Genomic DNA, 19,887 nt, shown 5'->3' with positions numbered 1-19,887 from the left:
TTAAAAAATCACAGAAAACTTTATCTCAGATTTTTTTTCTATGAAATATAAATACATTTTAACAGATTGAAATACATAGAAAATCAACAACGTCAGTTCCATAAATAAGTTTTTCAGTCAATAGTTCCCATACCATTCTATTATTACTGAAAAAGAAATAAATTACTTTTCTTATACCTGTTACATCGAAGTGCACAAAGGCAGACATTTTACATGTATTGGAGAGATGGCTGTAGCCTATATTTTTTTAATATCTGTGAAGCTTGAGTATCTTTTTAAAAAAAATATTTCGATGGAATAAATTAAACGAGGGGAAATCCAGGCTTTTACATCTGAATATCTGGGTATTTTCAGAGTACAAAGGTCACCAGGTTTCAGTCCTCAGTGTTACAGAGTGAGACTCTAGTTTGCTGTGCCAGCAGATTTGTGATGGTTGGTCTATATTTAAAGACAATCTGGTCAAAGTGCAATTCTCCATTCAGGCCAGAGAAGTGTGTAATCTGGTTTTGGTGACAACAGGGGAGCAACAAAAAAAATGCACAAAACAGCAAGAACATAAGTGAAAACGAGGATTTGCATATCATAAGCAATAACCTTATCGAGTATCAATTTTCAGTTTAGGATCTCTTGATGTAAAAAATGTTGAATTCGGTTTTCTACAGTTGGTCAGTTACCATCCAGGTCTGTATATTCATGTTTTGTGTGTTTGTACACACTTATATTGTTAATTAACAAGCTTTTGTTTACCACTCAGTGTCCTGAATCTGTAAAGGGGAAAAAATAAATTGTTACATATGTTTAAACATATGTAGGAGAGGCATTAACATCCGGTTACTCTTACATGGCATTTTTAATGCCTTCTAGTATGGTACAGTATATACACTGTATCTTTTACAAAAACAAAGTTTAAATTAATTTTGGCACCATTTCGTCTGGACATTTTTAGGTAAATCAAGGCTTAATCTCTTTTAGAAACTTGTATCTCAAGTTGCAGTTGATCCTGAGCTGTATCCAGATATGCAGTCTCTTTGTTGAGGATGTCAAATGATTGTACAGTATGTGAATGAATTCTTTCAATTGAAGCACAGTGCTAAAAATCAAGAGTACGTTAATTCCATAATCACTTCTCACACATTCAGTAGACGTCCGAGGGTCTGGTAACAGGAGATGTTGTGCCTTTTGGTTAAAGCATATCCAGAAACTACAGGAACTGTGAAAGTCCAAATCAAGCATGTGTCCTCCAGGAAGATCATATGCAGTGCTCTTCCTACAGTTAAGATTCTGCACTGATTCTTCAAATATTTTTGGATAAGAAAACCTCCATATGCATTGGCAGACAACCTTTCACCACCTGAAAGCAATGGAATTCTCCTTTGCGGCTTTTGCTGGCCAAAACTTAGTCTTTAGTCTTTTCTCTGTGTGACCTGTCCAGAGCGCCAATGCAGCTCAACATACATGGTTTTTGTGGATGTAACAAGTACATTGAGGTCGGCCTCATTCCCACCTGATGTTCCGATGCTCATTAGAACCCTGCATCCTCTCTTGAGTTACTGCAGCATCCTGCCCATGAGGGTGATGAACTGTGTCTATTTTCCACTGCTTCCATTTGACTACACTTGCAGCTGGGAGTCCCAGTCCCCTGGGTCTGGAGGCTTGGGAGTTATTCAACCAGCTCCAGAAATAGTCTGGCTCCTACTTCTAACAAGGTGTGGAGAGAACCATTGACCCGATCCTCTTCGGATTGTCTTTTACATTCGGCACATTGGGGTGACACAAGGAGGGGACGACACACATGCATTTCGATTTTATGATATAGCAATAAATAATTTATTAACGTTCATTGAACATCTCCGAGGAAAAGGCACAGAGAGTATCCACAAGTGGAGGAGCAGAAGACAATCTGGGCTGTAGTGATAGAGTGAGACCAAAAACAACAAAAACACTCACGCAGAGACTTAAATATGAAAAGAGAAAAAAGTAAAAAACAGAGGTCCGCGCCGAAGTGGTGAGAGCAGATTTTCAACAACCGGATCCCGAAGTTACCCACAGTGCCTCAGCTCTCCAGGGCTGCCATGTTGCTCCTGAGAGTGAGGGCAGCTCTGCGCTACAGCTGAGCCAGAACCTCCATCTTACTGCCACGCTCTCAATGTGCCAACCTGCTGTGGAATGTTTCGACCTCGCACGTACCAGAGGGCACCTTAGGAAGTATCCTTTCCTTGGGCAAGTGGGCGTTTGTCCGTATCTTCATTCTTCATTCATAGCTTTACACATGCATGGCCTTGACAAGGGAAACCAGACCGCTGTCCTTGTGCAGGTGGAGAAGGAAAGGGAGAGGAACAGTTTTTTTTTTTCCCTCTGCTGATTTAGTTTGGCCCACACAAGCCCAGGTGACGTCATCAGGGATGTGTCTCATACCATGAATAATCCAAACATGGTTGAATTCTCATTGAAGTTCACCAGGCTTAGGTTGGTCACTTTGACGTAGAGATATTCATCCTTTTTAAGTTCAAAAACTCCTCCTTGGTATATTGTGTACAGTGATGGGTCTCTGCTATTGCTCAGGCTGCTGGAGGCAGTCAGCAATGTGGATTCCTGTCCTTTCCATTCCTTCATAACGTTTTGGACGACAGGGGCCTTGTCTTGAGTTTTAGAGAAGGTTACTTGAGAGTAGATGTAGTAGATTCCAGGTGTCGTTATCCTTATCATGCTGCGGAAGGAGTCGAAATCCACGTTTTTCAGGAGCGAGTGGTCCTCAGACCATTGGGTGATTTTATTGCCTGGACAGAACAGGGAGAATATTTTTACGTTAAGCGTACAGCATTTCCACACCACACAATCACAGTCATGCTGTAAAGTGCACTTTACTCCTTCACTCCAGCACAGTGCTGTGAATTATACTCTTTGTGGAATGAAAGCCGGCTTGATAGGGAAACCCATGTGTTTTCTGCGCCTACATATGTTGGGAATTTGCTATTCACAGCAACCGTATACAGCAGATACCAGCTTTTATCAAATCTAAATGTGTTCCTTGCAGCTTTATGTGGCCCATTATTCAAACGGGGCATCTGTGTGATGTCCAGAGACCATACCTCTGTTTAAAACTCAGCTTAACTTGGCGGGAAATACTGAGCTGCAGTAAATGACATCCCTATGAGCTGAATCAAGCTGAATGCACAGTAACAGGAAGTAAATAACACAGGAACAGGAAGTAAATAAGAACAATGCTATTATACAATTAATTTGGTTCTCTGTGTCGTCAGACGTTTGCTAGTTTTAGAACAGAAGTTTTTAGGCTTTAACAGCACGGGGGAGCAGACATTTTATTTTTTGCCATTCTGCTACCCATCCTAGGCTGTGGACTCAGATAGTGGCCAGAAGCCAGCTGCACAGGTAAGTCAGGACTGGTTCTTACCTGTGGGGGAACCAGGGTTTTTTTTCACTCTCAGGTGTGCCACTGCTGTAGTAGGTCTATCACCTGCAAGACAAGCACCAGAGACATGAGAGAAATTCAGTACCAGCTGCTCCAGGTCGCAGATCGGTATTTAAAATAAAAATATCAGCTATAAACAGTATGGCTGCGATGAGGAAGCATGGCTGTCTGTCATCCAGAACAAGAACTGCCAGCATCAATAATAGCAATAACAATGAAGGTACCTTTCAGGCCAGCTTGCAGGCTTTCTTGCATTGTGGAAGCCTGAAAAGGAGAATTAAAAGTCAAATTAAAATTAACTGTATTATTATTGCCTCTGTTATTTGTGAAATAACACCATCAGAAAGTCAATAACACTAAGAATCAGGAGAAAGTCAACACATAGTATAGAAAATAACTCACATAGTTTATTTACCTTTTTACTTTTACAATTTTACAGAAACCGCTCTTCAATTCAGCAATTATTGTGGCCACATCATTAAAGTTAAAACATGTTAATTGTAAGCTGCGCTGTTCGTCTCTGGAAAAAACGATAATCGATTCTTATGGCTTAATAAGATCTCCAGTCTGGTTTGTAAACCATAGGCTGTCTTGGTCAATTTTCTTCTCACATCTGTCAGAGCCAGATCTCCTCTCTGCAAGCTTTTTAGTTTTGGATCAGGTGACACCAAGATACCATGTATTCTTGCCAACTGCTGTTCGGTTTTGCAGCAAAAGTGTATAAAGCAAACAGGGCCTAAAACAAGGTCAGCGTACCTTTGAAAGTAAGCTCTGGAATTTCGATACGACCTTGGCGCAGTCCAGCAGTGAGGATTTGTCCTGAGTCTGAGCTTCACACTGATGCAGTCGTCTCAGCAGTATAAGGTCATCATGGTTGCTCACCAGGGTCTGGAACTGTGAGGAAACAGAGACGCACAGTACAGTGAATGCAGTAATCCCCCGTCTCGTCCCCTGTGCTGTAGGTGAAAAACCCGAATGAGGCATGTCAAGAGTACAGAAATGTTATTTGTTATAAACAAGCTCTTAAGAATTGAGAAGAAAGCTTACAGGCAGAGTGGATGTAAATTCAGCTGAAGGCGCTTTAACACAAGAAAAAAAAAAATTGAGTTCTGACTTTATGTGCACATATTTTTAAACACATGATAGATGTAATGACTTGCCTTTCAGAATATAAATCACAGATATTTAAGAAAAAGAGCTTTTTGACTGCAGTGCAGAATTCATCAGACCTGCTTATCGGGCCTGCAATGTGTTGGACAAAAATGAAGGCAGTCTTTCAGCTCTCTGTAGGCAGTATGGCTGTGAGCTCTCAGCCCTAATCTGTTAATCTCTTCCCATCCCCCAGCATGTAGAAAAGTTGATACTCATCTCTTGTAAAATTGACATTATACTTCCTGCGCTTAAAGAAATGTTTTTAATTGTTGCACGGCAGTGCAGGTTCAGAGAAGCACACACACAACTGCATCTTCCTGGGTGCAGTGTGTTAACAACAGCTAAAGGAGACTTCACTCACAGGGATATCTCAAAAAAGACTATGTGTGTCAGAGCTGAAACATTCAATAACTGAGGAAGGAAAAAAAATTCAATCGATTCCCTTACACAAAAATTGCAACAACTGAAAACTCGGATCCCTGCTGGAATGCAACCATATCAGATAGACAATTTGTTTCATGCTGAGGATTCTCTTGGACCTAGAATAGCTCTGACTAATTTTCATTAAAATTAATTGAGAGTTATTAAGAAACACATAGACTGTGGTTTGCCCTCAGATAAACAACACGTCCCACTCGACATCCGACCACATACAAGTCTGATAAAGACTCAGAGATGTGGGCTACCGGTCCTCTCAGTCCAGTGGGTTTTTGTGAGCTGTTAGTCATCAGGGGGTTCATCAAGCGACTCAAGCCTATCTTGCAGCCCACCGCATCCTGGGGTCACAGATTGTGTCTATTCATTACTGGACAGAAGGGAGATCCCTAACAGCCTAACAGGAAGAAGCAGGGTCGAGGGGTGCACTTTCTGCAGTACTGCAATAATTACATTCAAACAGACAAACATTCTTCCCTAAAATCATCAATCTTATCCCTAATTCCAACACACCCGTTCACCAGAGGAGCCCCAGGCAAGCCAGCAACTGCAGGGGCACAGGGAGCATGAGCCTGGCTCACCAGCTGGGGACATGTGCATCAAAAACAACTGGAGACAGGCGCACTGAAAACAGCTGGAGACAGGTGCACTGAAAACAGCTGGAGACAGGTGCACTGAAAACAGCTGGAAACAAGCACACTGAAAACAGATGGCTACAGGAGTACTGAGAACAGCTGGAGACAGGAGCACTGAAAACAGCTGGAGAAAGGCATACTGAAAACAGCTGTATACAGGAGCACTGAAAACAGTTGGAGACAAGCGTACTGAATACTGCTGGAGACAGGTGCACTGAAAACAGCTGGAAACAAGCACATTGAAAACAGCTGGATACAAGCACACTGAAAACAGCTGGATAGAACTGCACTGAAAGCAGCTGGATACAGGAGTACTGAAAACAGCTGGAAACAAGCACACTGAAAACAGCTGGATACAAGTGCACTGAAAACTGCTGGAGACAGGTTCACTGAAAACAGCTGGAGACAGGCGCTCTTAAGCAGTTGAAACAGGTGCACAGAAGCAGGGCAAAGCTACAGGACCAGCCTTTCACCCAGCTGTAGGTAGTAAAGATTATAAGAAGCATTCACTAGTGACCCCTATTCACAAAATGAAAGAATTTTCAAATTAAGAATTATCAGTGCTGGGAGATAAAATGTTCTGTTTTGATGGTCACATATTTTGGTGTCAGTAACAGAAAGAAAGTGAGAACATGTTGTACTATGCTCTTCAATGAAAAACAGATGAGCGGTTTTAAATCTAGCCTCGGAATAACTATATTGCTGCATTTTTCACTTTCCTTAAACAAACGCGATGTTTCCCCTAAAGACATGTTTTAGGGGATTTTTGCAACTATGTACCCCAGGCATAACAAGGCTTTTCACCAAATTCCCTGTCTGAGTTCTGGCAACTCTCACTAGTCTGTGTGGTCTAGTGAAAATCCCTAACACTGTTCCTTCTTTTATTTTCTTGAAAACCAGCCATAGTTCAGAAGTGAAACTGCTTGTGAACAATCTCTCACATCAGTTAATGCACGAGCCAGGAGAAAGCACATGGACCGCACAGAGACAGACCACTCAGGTGCATCACTTCGGACTCATTCTTTTAACTGTAAAGACTCCGAATTGTAAAGACACCTAAGTTGTGTAGCACTAATTTTGAATGTACATATAAACATTATATAAATATTTTTTTTCAGTTTGTTGTTAAGTTCCTTAATTGCTTTTACATTTCGTTGATTAATTCATGTAGGATTCACAATCCTCAAGTACAGTTCAGGAACCTAGGATCTTATGCAGATCCCCATCAGAAATACCAACTTGAAGTAAACATGTGCTTTTTCATTAGAATGGCCAACGCTTCTGAAGCAGGTAAATGTCAGAGAATGAATGGGGTGGCTCTGGTCACCCAGGACTTTCAGAGAATTTCATTCAATCCCTTTCTTCCAGAGACTCATCAGTCAGACGTCCGATAAAAGTCATTTTATTCCTTAGGGAAGATTAACAAAAGCTGTAGAAATTCTGATGTCACAGGCTTAATTTAGAGTTGCACCTGCTTCACGACACAGCTCTGGGAGAGGGCTTTCTTGATCAGGTTTCGGTGCTGATAGTCCCCTAACCTGTCAGACTGTGGTTGCGGAGTGGCCCTGGCTGTGATGGTGGGCTATCCCCCCAGCCGATCCACCACTGTGGCCAAGAGCCGGCTAGAGCAGAAAAGTTCTCTTACCTCTTCAACCTTGCGGAACAGGTACATGAACATGATGACCGACACGACCATGTGGACCAGGATCACCGCGGACAGGAACCAGATGACCGGCCGGGTCGGGGAGCCGGAGGAGACGCGGGCCATCTGGCGGGGCGGCAGTGGTGGCGGCAGGGTGGTGTTGTAGGTGTTGATCATGGCGGCCCCGGGGCGACGCAGAGGAGACGAGACGGAGCTGAGGAGAAGTGCCTGCTTCAAAGACCCATGCAGTTCTGAGGAACTCCTCTCGAGAGGGTGGAAGATAAATGCCACTTCCTGGTTGCTCTTGACTTTCAAGTGCCTCAGGTGTCTTGTGCTGTCGTCTCACGCCAGACCACGCCGCTCACACTTGGCGCTTCTTTCCGTGGATTTTTCCACCTCCTGTCATGACAGTTCCTGAGACACCACAGACCAAGTGGTGATTCACCTTCCACTCCTGAGCAGATCTAGAAGATCCAGCAAGCTCCCTTTTGTTGTGGTGCCGCAAATTCAAATGTTTGTGAATGCCAACACCTGGGAGAATCTAAAGTGACCGTAGATGAAAAGATAAAAAAGCAATTTTACATCAAATAATTAACATCTCAATCCCAATCAGGCTAGAAGTACAGTGCAACAGCAACATGAGAGCCCTCTGCTTAAATATCTCTGCTGGAAATATGAAGCAGAAGAGTTGCTCCATGACAGAACACAGTTTCTGACAGTTGCTAATAGAGGCGCCGAGTTTAGGAAGGTTTACTTTAGGTGCTTAGTTTATCACACGCTGAGTTGTGTGATGTTCTCAGCAAGCCTAAAATAAAATTGCTTCCTGTGCACTGCAAAGCTTTTAGCAATTGAAAAATTATTTCACAACTGGGGGTGGGGAGTAAATTGCGCTGTGATGTAAAAAAGCGTAAACAAAGTTTGAAACAACCACAGATAATGTCAGAGACTGCCGGGCCTCTTTAACTGTCTTCCTTCTGTCTTTTAGAGGCATACACCTGTCACACCTCATTGTTACACTCATTGTTGTCTTCTTCTGAAGCTCAATTCACTTCGGAGATAAACACTCTGTATTTGATTGCTGTATTAGTAATTCATTTAACACACAAAAACAGGACATTTAGAAAAAATATTGTAATATGTGTAATATCTGTGAAAAGCATAGGTCACTCTGGGACAACGTTTATGTGTGCTGTATGTGGTTCCTGTGGTATAACTGCATGCTAACTATTAGCACTGCTGTTGTTGCTGTTACTAAATAAAAACGTTCCGTAACAATACACTGAACACACACTTAAAAACCCAAAGCAAACTAAGCAAAAATATTATAATGCACACGGCCGCCATGCAGGTTATTCGAGCTGGCTTACCAGCGCAGTGACGTCACCGCCCTTCACTGTGAATAGCAGGGGCCGCAGGCGCCGGGCTGAGGGGAGATCTCCCTTTAGCTCAACTGGCTGGGTCCCTGTTGAGTGACACTGGAGGTCCGGGTTTGAGTCCCCAACAGTGGGGGGGCAACCTGAGGCAGCAGCGGCGAGGGCACATACCCATCTGAACCCAAGAGCGCTACAATATATTTATTTTATGCATTTATCCAAAGCAGCTGACACTGGTACCCATTTATTCAGCTGTGCATTTTGCTACACCCATTTAGATCAAGTACCTTCCAATGCCCCACCTGGGCCTTGAATCCATAACGTGCTAGTTACAGGGACAGATCACTGCTTCCTGGACGTCCACATGCAGATGCAAACTACAGACTAGAGCAGGAAACAGATCTGGCTGTGGAATCTCTTGTGGAACAGTTTGCGTCTGTGTGTCATGGAAGGGTTGGGAAGTTATGTGGATCACGGCATTCATTAAACACTCAAATTAAATAATAAGTATTCACTAGGAATAACAGCAGAATAAAGCGTCATGAAAGGATTATGGAGTGAAAATCTGTCTTAACATGCCTGGCTGAGGGCTGACCTCCCCGCCAGAGGGCAAGGAGGCCAGGACCCCCATGCAGGGTGACCAAGGGGCAGCTGCAGAGGGGGAGATGGGGTGGAGGTGGGATGCAAAAGACGTATGCGGGTGAGAGATGGGGATCACGTGGGAATTTATAGTGTTTTAGGAGAGCAAAGGACGTCGGGAGCGATTGCCAATTACTGACGGGTGAGTCTCATTGAACTTGTTTGTTGTCATCCCTCCCGAACGGTCGTTATAAAGTCCATACAATCAGCAGCACTTGGAAGTCTCACACTTGTATTGTCCCACATGGGAAATTTGCTTTGCAGGCAGATAGAAGACAATTTACATCACACAATACCTTTCCATGAGCACTGGGCTGGCCTGTCCCTGCAGAGCCTTGGGTACAGTAAGAATGATAAGGTGCCTCAGGCTGCAGCTAAGCTCCCACAGTCTGCTTCATTAACATAGTGTGAGGACTTGCTATGGTTACTCCTGTGAAGAAGAGCTTCAGGAGCTTTTTCAAACATGATTATGCCACCTACTGGTGTTATTCCCTCTGATACGTATTTCTGTAAATCAGTTCAAAAATGGTAAAGAGATGTTCTTGTACACAATCTAAGTGCTTCTTACAGATGCAGTCATTTAGCAAGCGCAAGCCTAACTGAACCGTGTAACAACTTTCAGGTTATGACTGTACAGGATAAGCATTGCATTAACACTCCTGGCACCCTGACTCTGTGCCCTGTGTGGCTTCTCTCCTGTCCTTCTCCTCAGTGGCTCAGCTTCTACGTTTAAGCTTTCATTCGAGGACAGTGCCAACTGCACAAACTTCTGGCAAGGAAAAACACAAATTAAAATGTCTCCCTCTTCTATTTAAGAGGCCCCTGGAGGAAACCGTATTTGTAAACAGTGAGATTTATTTGTAAATTAGCTCCTAGTGAATTATCTTCCACCACATGTCTAATCACGGTGTCCTCATTCAAACTTTGCTGTGTGTCCTGGGGCTATATAAAATTGGATCCCGATTCCCATTTTAAATTCTTCATTTCCTTTGTCCAGCTGCTCCCAAAGCCCTCGATTATTATGAGTACATCGTGAACGATTATTTCCATTATTGTTTTTAAAATACCCTTCAATGTTTTAAAGTGCGTGGGAAGAGGGCAACATTGACATTAAGTCTCTCCAGTCCTGTTGTGAAGCTCTTGCTAGTCAGACATCTTGACTCTCAATGCAAGATTGTGAGGGTCTGTTTTCTTGAGGTGCTGTATAAATGTGCGACTTTTGTGGTTACAGTGCGAATGACAAATCCCCCTGTCTGTTCACACGCCTGGTCTGCGTTCTCGCCGCCAGCCAGAGAGGAAGGTGGGTCACAGTACGAAGGTATCTACTCCCCATTCATACTTATCCACAAATGAGGTGTGCAGCTGGTCGCGGTCTGTGGTCAGACACACTCAGGTCTGTCAGGCAGATCAATAGAATCAAAGTGCAGTGTAGGCACCACATCATTTTTGAACAGGTCATTTTCTAGCAATAAAGGTAACCTTGTATCTGTATCACACCTGTCTGCTCTGCCTGGGAGCTCTGTTAATGAACCAATATTAGCCAGCAGCCATATCACCCTGCAACTCACAGCTGGCAGCCCACTGAAGCTCAGCAGGTGTGACCCTGATCAGTACCTGGATGGGAGACCTCCTGGAAAAAACTAAGGCTGCTGCTGGAAGAGGTGTTAGTGAGGCCAGCAGGGGGCGCTCACCCTGTGGTCTGTGTGGGTCCTAATGCCCCAGTATAGTGACGGGGACACTACACTGTAAAAAGGCACTGTCCTTCGGATGAGACATAAAACTGAGGTCCTGACTCTCTGTGGTCATTAAAAATCCCAGGGAGCTTCTCGAAAAGAGTAGGGGTGCAACCCTGGTGTCCTGGCCAAATTTCCCTGGCCAACCCTGGCTTTAACCAGTCATGGACTCCTAATAATCCCCATCTCTGAACTGGCTTCATCACTCTGTTCTCTGTTCTGGTGTGTGGGGAGTGTACTGGTGCTCTCTGGCTGCCCTCGCATCATCCAGGTGTGGCTGCACACTGGTGGTGGTGGAGGGGAGCCCCATTACCTGTGAAGAGCTTTGAGTGGAGTGTCCAGAAAAGTGCTAATAAATTGTAAGGAATTATTATTGTTAACAAATATGAACCTATTTGGAATCAGTTGTATCAGGAGGTCATATTGCAGGAACCAGTTCTGTGTAGTAGGGCAGGGGATCCTGGTTCTGGGACCCCCACGCCTGCTGGTCCTCATTCCAGTCGAGCTCTTGGTTGCACAATTTCACCCTTCATTGACTTAACAGGAGAATTATGCCGAGTTCTTTGAATGTTTTCAGCTCATAAACGTGTTGGATGCTGCCTTTTAACTATTGCATTTCACACGTGACAAAAAAATCCCCAAAATCTTGTGTTGGGAAAAACAAAACTTGCAGATGTTTCTCAATGAGCAACTTTGAATTACGGCTTGAACTAGGTAACGAAGCTGTGCAGCAATGCCTCTAGCTGGTGGGTGTCTCTCCAGGGCAGGACTGGGAACCCCTGTCCAAATGTACTTGAACGTTATGTACTGTTAGAGTTTAATTTCTGGGTGAAGAATAACAGTAGAGTAAAATGTACTCAAACACGCAGGTCTAGGTGGCAGTGTGACCTGTCCAGAACCAAGGGCTGCATTGTTAAAGCACTGGCTGTCTTCTTGTCCAGCCCTGGCACATTACTGTTATAAAGATCCAGCAATGATTGTGTTGTTGTTTAGCGTAAACTAAATTCCTGAAGCCGAGTCCCGGGGCAACTGGCAGAATCACTCCCGCCCTGCACTAACCTACCCTCCCTGTGGTGAGGGGAAGAGCTATTCCTTACACTGGAGAGCGGAGCGGTGACTTAGGGGTCCTGCTGTCCAGCAAACCTTCATATATGTCCTAAAAGACTGAGCACCTCCCAGGAGCTAAGTTAGGTCACAGACTTGTTCCTCGTGAGCTGCTCACGGTCCCTGGTGAAACCTGGCAGGCTTACACCACGTGGTTTCACTGCCCTGCCACGGTTAGCTGTACCTCACCACACATGCTTACAACTCACTTTCCATGGCCTGACTCTCCCTGACTACTCCTATGATATGACACATACAGCGAGGGGGTAATACTGCGCTCACACAGAGCTAAAACCCTATAGATTTAGATTAGATACAGCACTACAGCAAAGGAGATGTCTCATCCTACTCGTCACAGTCACTGTGCCTGTGAAACCTGAGCCCGGAATTCAGCAGAAATCGAGGTGTGAACTCCAGCCCACAATCCTTCCTTCAGCACGGTGAGAGAGCGGCGAGCACGTAATGGGCGTTGCGGAGAAAAGGCAACATGTGTTTGCATGGGGCTGCTCAAGACCCAGGGGTGAGGGGAACAAGCCCTGCACTCTGGAGAGGAGCGGGTGGGGAACGGGAGGCGATAGTGTCCCGCAAACCCAACACAGCCTGCAAACTCAGCAGTTCCCCTGCCAGGACCGTGAAAATGATTCACTTGCGGCTTCCTGTTGTCTGTATTGCTTTGCATTTATCACTACTATCTTTGTCAACCTAACCTAAATCCCCTTGAATTGACAAAACCCCCTTCAATGTGCGAACATCGATTCTGCCAGAGGTCCGCGCCACGAGACAAGACGTGGGGTTTCTGTTCATGAAGGATGAAGGAATAATCACAAACTCAGCACTCAGAGGCCTGATTTGTGACTAAAGGCACAAAAAAAGTTTTTTTATGCACTCACTGTGATTACCACTGTCATTCTGAACTTAATTTCACACTGTGTTGCCCAGATAGTACTTCCATTCTGCACCAAGGCAGTAAAATGCCTTAGACATCTATTTTTTAAGGGGGGTGGCTGTGCCTGATGCTTAACTTTTGAATTTCACTGAATTAAACTGAATTCATTCACTGAATCACCACATGCATGAAAAGCGGTATGTTCCGTAGTGGACTTTTGGATGCGTTAAGGGGAAACAGTGAGCCGAAGCCTTCCAGCGTAGTGAAATCATGACAGCAAGTCTGAATTTGCATTCCGCTTGACTGAGGCAAGGAGTGGCTGAGGTCACCCGCGGTGAACAGAAAATGTGATGTGGTACAGCAGTCCCAAACGTCTTTTCAGGCTCTCTTGATTATTTTCAACCGGGAATGGAAGAACTCTGACAAAAGATAATGATGTAAGAAGACCGACCTTCTCTTCATTTTGCATTTTTACCAGGTCTTTCCTTTTCGTGACGCAGCCCTGGTGTTTCGAAAGGGATTTCTTGCTGGCAAGGTTGAAATTTCTGCTCCCCTCAAACTTTCCACAAACCCACGTTTGCTGAGCGCAAAGCTTCGGGGTGTCAAGCTGAGACACTTAACGGAAATGCTCAGACAAGGTGTCTTCTTCACAGCCTGCAGATGTGTGCTCCGTTTCCCTGGCTGAGAGCAGGTCTTTTTTTAAACGCTTCAGAAAGGAGAGCACTATGACTGTGCCTCCCCACACCTGCACACTCTGGTGGGAAATACCTTTCTTCAACCACCTTCACACCCCTGAGTAAACCCGGGGGTGGAACAAGGGTGTGAAACGCTCAGTGTGTTCAGATTGAGTTTTCTTTTAGTTTAAATCTAGAAAAACGTTTTTTTTTTAGTTGTTGTTTGCTTGCCTTTTCATTACATAGTTTGTTTCAAAACTCCATGTCACAATGATCATGTTTCAGAAGGGCACAATTCATTTTAACCAAACTAATGTGTTAAAAGCACGTGTGTTCAGAATAATGTCATGAATATAATTACACCTACAGAGACATTTCAGTGAGTTACGCTCAAATGTTACAAACTCCATCAGTCTAGAGATTTTCCCAGGTACATTATATACACATTGTATTTTATATTATCTGTTGCAACGTTGTTATTACTTATGTGTTCTATCTCATCTCATGGAGTTTTGTGTCACAAATTCCACATTTCTACACAAATTCCATGTGACTCACAAAGGGTTTTTTTCTGGCTGATTTTCCAAAATTAAGTGGGAAAGAAAAAACAAAAGCAATCAATTGACTTTCACCCCATGCTTCTCCCATTCTTTGCTAGGTGTGCACCTTCAAACCTTTCCTCTTGCCCAAAAGAAATTCATAAAAATGCTTTTTATGAGCATGTCTGGGTTGTGGGTTCACAAGGAATAATCCCTATTTCATGTCAAGTGAGCATTAAAAATCTAGCGCTGCTAGAAATATAGTATTGCAATAGCCAAGGCACTCTGATGCTTTAACTATACCTATTAAAGATGACAGTGATACAAGGTGAATTTGGGGTTGTATGTATTTGTGAATGTATGTGACACAACTGTAGGTCACTTTTGATCTACTCAGAGTATAGTGTGTAGGGTATAGTTTGCAATCAGATACAGACATCAGATTCGTTGTATGTGTGACTACACAATAACAAAAAAAAACAGCTGAACTGGTCAATATTGATCAAAGTCTGACATTTGTCATCTCTGTGTGGTAATGTGGCTTTCCTGCTCCGTAGCGTCTGCTGGCTTCCTATCGCAGCAAACAAACATTTTGTAAAGCAGTGAGATGTGTGGTTCAGTAAATCTTGAGTCAACCACCCCTCTGTTGAACAGTGTACAAACATGCACAATGAACATCTCCCGTACCGCATTCATTACATGAACAAAATGGTCGGCACTAAAAATAGTTCAAAGACATTATTACTGGAGTCTTAATAAGGCAAAAGCACCCCATTATTTTGATGGTTAGTCATACATAAGTAACTTACTGTGAATTCCTTTCTCAGCTGAACATAGTCAGCACTTACTGTAATGAGCAAAACTGCAATTTAGTGAGAAAATGTATTGAGCACGTTGAAAATTGAGTTGAAATGTGTTTAGTCCCTGTTTTCTGTATTTTATCAAAATGGGTTATGGCGTATACCTAAGGCAAGCTAGAAGGCTTCCCTAAAATATTTTCTTCATAACACAAGTACAAGTGATTTTTTATGTACCCATTAGCACAAGACTCATACAATGAGGATTTTTGCCTTTTAAAGGTAAGAATGATTAAAAAAAAGAACACTGTTTCAGGTAGTACAGCTTTAGATCATACAAACTGTACTACAGCACAAGATCCTTGTTTGAAGTCATCAGGCTGCCTTCAGTGCTTGCTGGCCCCTTCTTGACTGATGAAAGCAAGGCCGAGTCCTCACCCTGCTGACATCACAGCCAGAAGGCTTGAACTCACTTCAGCTTCCAGCTCTTGTGTGGAGAGCCTGGGCAAGGGCAGAAGAATGTTCTCTGAACACTGGAGGAATGGAAACCTTAGATGGGTTTCTGGTTAATTACAGGGTCTGCCTGTAAAAGGAATACCAAAGCCTTTTTTCAATTCCTTTTTGATTTTCATGAAATTCTGCTGAAATGTGGAATTGAAATCCCTCTTGCAGAAGAAGCTTCTGAACTGGCCTGCGTGGGCTGTGCGGTTTCAGATTAAGAGGGGAAGTTTTATGCCCCTCCCCGACTGTCCCAGACAACCTCTGTTTCTCTAATTCCTTGTACCAACATGTCATCCAGTTGTGATCCAGATGTGCTCAGACTGAGATTGCATAGGCAGCCACTGCTGAAGCGTGCTTCTGATATAAAATTAAAAGGCAATTGAATTGAAAAGGTTGGCGTAACTTCCCCCTGCACTGCACAAGTGACCTGAATTTGTGACTTACGTGGAGAGCTTTCTCGTTACTTTGTACAATGAATTGTAAACCAGAAGTGCAAAGATACTAATCGAGGATATCTGTTTATTCCTTTCTTTTTTGTGGTGATAAGGGAATAATTACCAGTTTCACAGAAACACGCTGAGCTCAGCACCAAGACAGTATACAGTATCTTTACCACTCAATGGAAAAATGTTTAAATAATTAAAGCAAAGTTTCAGATACCATCAGTACTTGCTGTACATTATATCTACCCACATTCTTTCAGTCTACCAATCTATAACGATGTTAAGAATAGGCATGATCAGATGACGCAGGTTCCACAGCTCAAAAACGTCCTCAGTCTTTTAGTCCATCTGCGTGAGAGAATCTGACCAGCTGCTCGATGTCCAGAAGCGTACCAGCAGGTCAGACTTCGGTCCTGGCCTGGCATTCTTGTCTCCAGTTGATCCTACCATCCTCACAGCTCCCAGAACAGGCCTTGTTCCCAGTCCACAGTCCCTGGGACGCACTGCAGTAAACAGCAGGTCAGACAGTAAAGGTGTGAGCAGCCACTGAAGATTATAAAGCTCTTTATCAAGCTGAGAGATCTCCGTGCGGAATAGAGAGAGACACGTAAAGGTGCACGTCTGCCTACGTGTGCAGGGATGTAACTGGTGGAAACAGAGGCCGCTTGTGTTCAGCTGTGACCTGAGGAGAGCCTGTCTTGGAACAGTCCGGGGGGCAGACTCAGTGGGAGGACATCTGGCTGGGCAGCCTCCACGGAACAGCGTGGAAGAGCCTGTGAACGAGCATGAACTTTTGTGCAACGTTTTGTGCAACAGTTCGTTTCTCACAAAGTAGTTTCCTTTTGGAAACTGAGAAAGAAGGGGCAGCTTTCTGAAAAGTTCTTTTTTTTTAAAGTTTCTTCTTTTTTTACTCCTTTAAATGTCCTGCTTAAAGTCCTGGTGGGTGCAAAGCATGCAGCGAGGAGCGATTAAACACAGGGAGCACATACTGTACATTCGGACGAATCCAGACTCCAGGCTCAGCGCCACAGCTGTGTCTGTCCCTGGTGTCGCCTGGTGATCATCGTTCGTGCAGGCATGCTCACAGTGGGCCCATGTGGCCCCGTTAAAGCGTGGTGCACAGGTGACATGGGCTTTCCTCGTCTGCTGTTTAGCAAGCAGTGGTTAGGAGCCACAGACCAGGGGCTGTGTGTGTGGAGCTGGTGATCACTGATGTCTCTCATTCATCTGCTAGCGTGTGTAGACTCTTGCTGATCTGTTTTCCCCCTCATGCCTTGGTTTGCAAAATGAACCATGTGCAGTGTGTTATTCCAACTAGCTTCGGCTTAAGTTTCTCCTGGTTTTGTTTTTTTAATTAAGAATGTGCAGCTGCACTCCTGTCTAAGCAACTGTTAACAGCCAACGAGTTTTTACTTCCTTCTGCAGAGGTCTTGTTGGTTGCATTTCAGGATACACATCTAGATGAGGCCAGCTCTGAAACTGGGTTATATCAAATTAAATATCAAATGTATCCTGCCTCAAATATAAAACTGAAATCCATTATCCTGTGTTGAGGAACTGCGCTGGAGTGAAAAAAAGAAGGCACTGGTTCAGTGCCACAGTGAGGAATCACTGCTCAGAAGACGGGACAACACAAGCTCTTTATGTGCTCTGACAAAGCCAGCACAGCGGGGCACGGGGTTCGGTATCGGATCCGCAACCGGAACCGGGGAAGAGGAAAACGCGTAACTGCTGGGAACAGCGGAGAACTGGCATTCGCTTATCAGAACAGGCTGAGGAGCTTTGCTGGCGCTCGGGAATATTGCAAATTACGTCTTTGGTTGTGTCCGGTTCTCCTTCAAAAGTTGGTTTTCTATGAGTGTATTTCACAGCGTGGTTTTCCACAAACAATTTGTGCAGAATAATATGATGTAGATAATTCTTATCTTAATGACAGCAGAATATATATATATAATTTAAAAAGTCAATACCAAAGAGGCACACATTCAGGCGAGATTTGGCATTATAAAACGTGTCCTTAAGAATCAGACTACTGCCCCTGTGTGGTCAATTCTATGTACTACAGAATTGATTTAGCTGTAGCGTTTCGACAAAATGGGAAAGAGCAGCTCTTTGCAAGGTTCTGTGCCAGAGCCGTCAGCTGTGCTCTGTATAAAACAAGTCTCTCAGAATGCACCGATGGATTACTCTGGATTGGAAGGGACATTTTATTGTTAAGTAGCTCTCTTTGTACGCATTAACTATATATTCCGCTTGTTCTGCACAGCAGGGGAAGTTCGCTAGGAAATGTTTCTGTTGTTGTTAATCCAGTGGGGATTGTGGCGCCACTGAGCATCAGTGACAATTTGCAGAGATTTCTTTTCATACCCGCTTTATCAAGCCACGACTCTCTTATATCCCTCGCATTTTTTAATGTTGGGGGCAAGATCAGCTTGCAGCTCTGTACTAAATCCGCAAGCTCCTTGCGATTGAACCGGCAATTTTGAACTACGCGTTTCGTTATTATGGAGGCACTCGTGTTTTTGTCACGGTGGACGTCCCGTGGGGAAACACCTGAAAAGAGGTCATTCTTGGCAGTAGCTCTTATTATTTCCTCTGCCACGTTTGACTTGAATATCCCACGTTGCGGGTAACTGGAGACAGTCTTTCACCCGCCGCTGGACTGCAGGTAAAATACCCACGGCCTTTCAGCAGCACGTTAAGAGTGGATCTCTGATGGCAGGAGGGAGCTCCGTCTTGTCTCTGTTCCCCTTTCTCGTCTTTACCCTAAAGCTTTACCTAGACCTAAACGTTCAGAAGAAATGTACTGTACATATACATTAGGACGGAAAGAGTCGGAAAACCTTCACGTGCGCTTTTACAGAAGGTGCGCGAGATAACAAGAATGGTAACTCAGACTGATCAACATGTTAAATTGGTATTATCCGTGTTTTGCCACAAATTAAAACAGGGAGGTAAACTCGCTGTAACAAACCTTGTTCTATTTTGCGCCTTGAAAGGCGTTCATTTCAAAAACGCCGCAGGAAAAGCGCCCGCCTCATTTGCGTGGAATTCTATGTTTTGAAAGAACCGACATCCTGCAGGTATGTGAAGGTTAGAGGGGTGTCTCTGTGTTGTACAGCAAACAGATCTTATCCTTCCTCGGCAGCGGGAAATAAACTCCAAGGAATAGCACACGGCCGCCTGCACAGAGTCATTACTAGACTTCGCGCCCGCAACAAATGAGCCCTGCGTGTTTTCTGGGCTGTTTGTCCGAAGAACAATACCAGCAGTTGTCTGGGCTACCCGTGTGACCGCTCTTGTGGGAGATTAAGGATGCTTTATAGGAATACTTGGAGACTTTCCGAGCTGGTTACTGCTTTTATGAGAGTCGTCTTGCTCTGGAGAAATCGGGTGGTATCGAGTCACTCGTAAAGCCACAGGGTCATAAGCTCAGCCGTGCTCTCCCATGAGAGGTGCTTCCTTTCGGGATGTGTTTTCGGCATCCATTAGGGAAGCGCTAAACTTTTCTTGTGTGAAGGAAGTTGAGAGCCGTGTCCCGCAAATAGCGAAACGGCGCCATCGTCTGTGTGCGTTAAGAAATGCAACTGTATGTCATTTTGTTCTGAAGTTACTCAGCAGAACGTCTCAGTGCAAGCACATTCCTGTACTGGATACATGTGTATTACATAATTAAGGAAGCTGGGAGCTGAGGGCTATTAATTAGCACCTCAGAAAACAGCTGCTTTCACGTTTTAGTAAAAGCGGATGGAATTGTAGCTCATGATGCTCATACTCCGTTCATCTGAGATGAATTCCTCCAGCAGTACTTTTACACTGGGTTCAGGCGCCGAAGGATGTGGGTGTTCAGCAAGGCTACTACCTGCACTTCGTGGGAACTATGGGAACTCTAGTAGTTCCCATA

The 19,887-nt window shown here is 44.2% G+C and overlaps 1 protein-coding gene and 1 long non-coding RNA gene across 2 annotated transcripts; one reads left to right on the top strand and one right to left on the bottom strand.

Moving 5' to 3' along the window:
• On the bottom strand, positions 1-7,471 carry cd40lg (CD40 ligand). Its single transcript, XM_006632995.3, has 5 exons — positions 7,298-7,471; positions 4,187-4,324; positions 3,655-3,694; positions 3,413-3,475; positions 1-2,777 (listed from the first exon to the last, which is right to left on the bottom strand). The coding sequence occupies exons 1-5, from the start codon at positions 7,469-7,471 to the stop codon at positions 2,410-2,412; spliced, it is 783 nt and encodes a 260-aa protein (XP_006633058.1). The 3' UTR covers positions 1-2,409.
• On the top strand, positions 3,266-8,369 carry LOC138241066 (uncharacterized). Its single transcript, XR_011190281.1, has 2 exons — positions 3,266-3,390; positions 7,319-8,369. It is a non-coding gene; the product is annotated as an uncharacterized lncRNA (long non-coding RNA).
• Positions 8,370-19,887: the final 11,518 nt, after the last annotated feature.

The sequence above is a fragment of the Lepisosteus oculatus genome, chromosome 8, assembly GCF_040954835.1.
Source record: "Lepisosteus oculatus isolate fLepOcu1 chromosome 8, fLepOcu1.hap2, whole genome shotgun sequence".
Classification (NCBI taxonomy): domain Eukaryota; kingdom Metazoa; phylum Chordata; class Actinopteri; order Semionotiformes; family Lepisosteidae; genus Lepisosteus; species Lepisosteus oculatus.
Note: the sequence above shows the minus strand (reverse complement) of the source record. Positions and strands in the feature narration are given on the sequence as shown.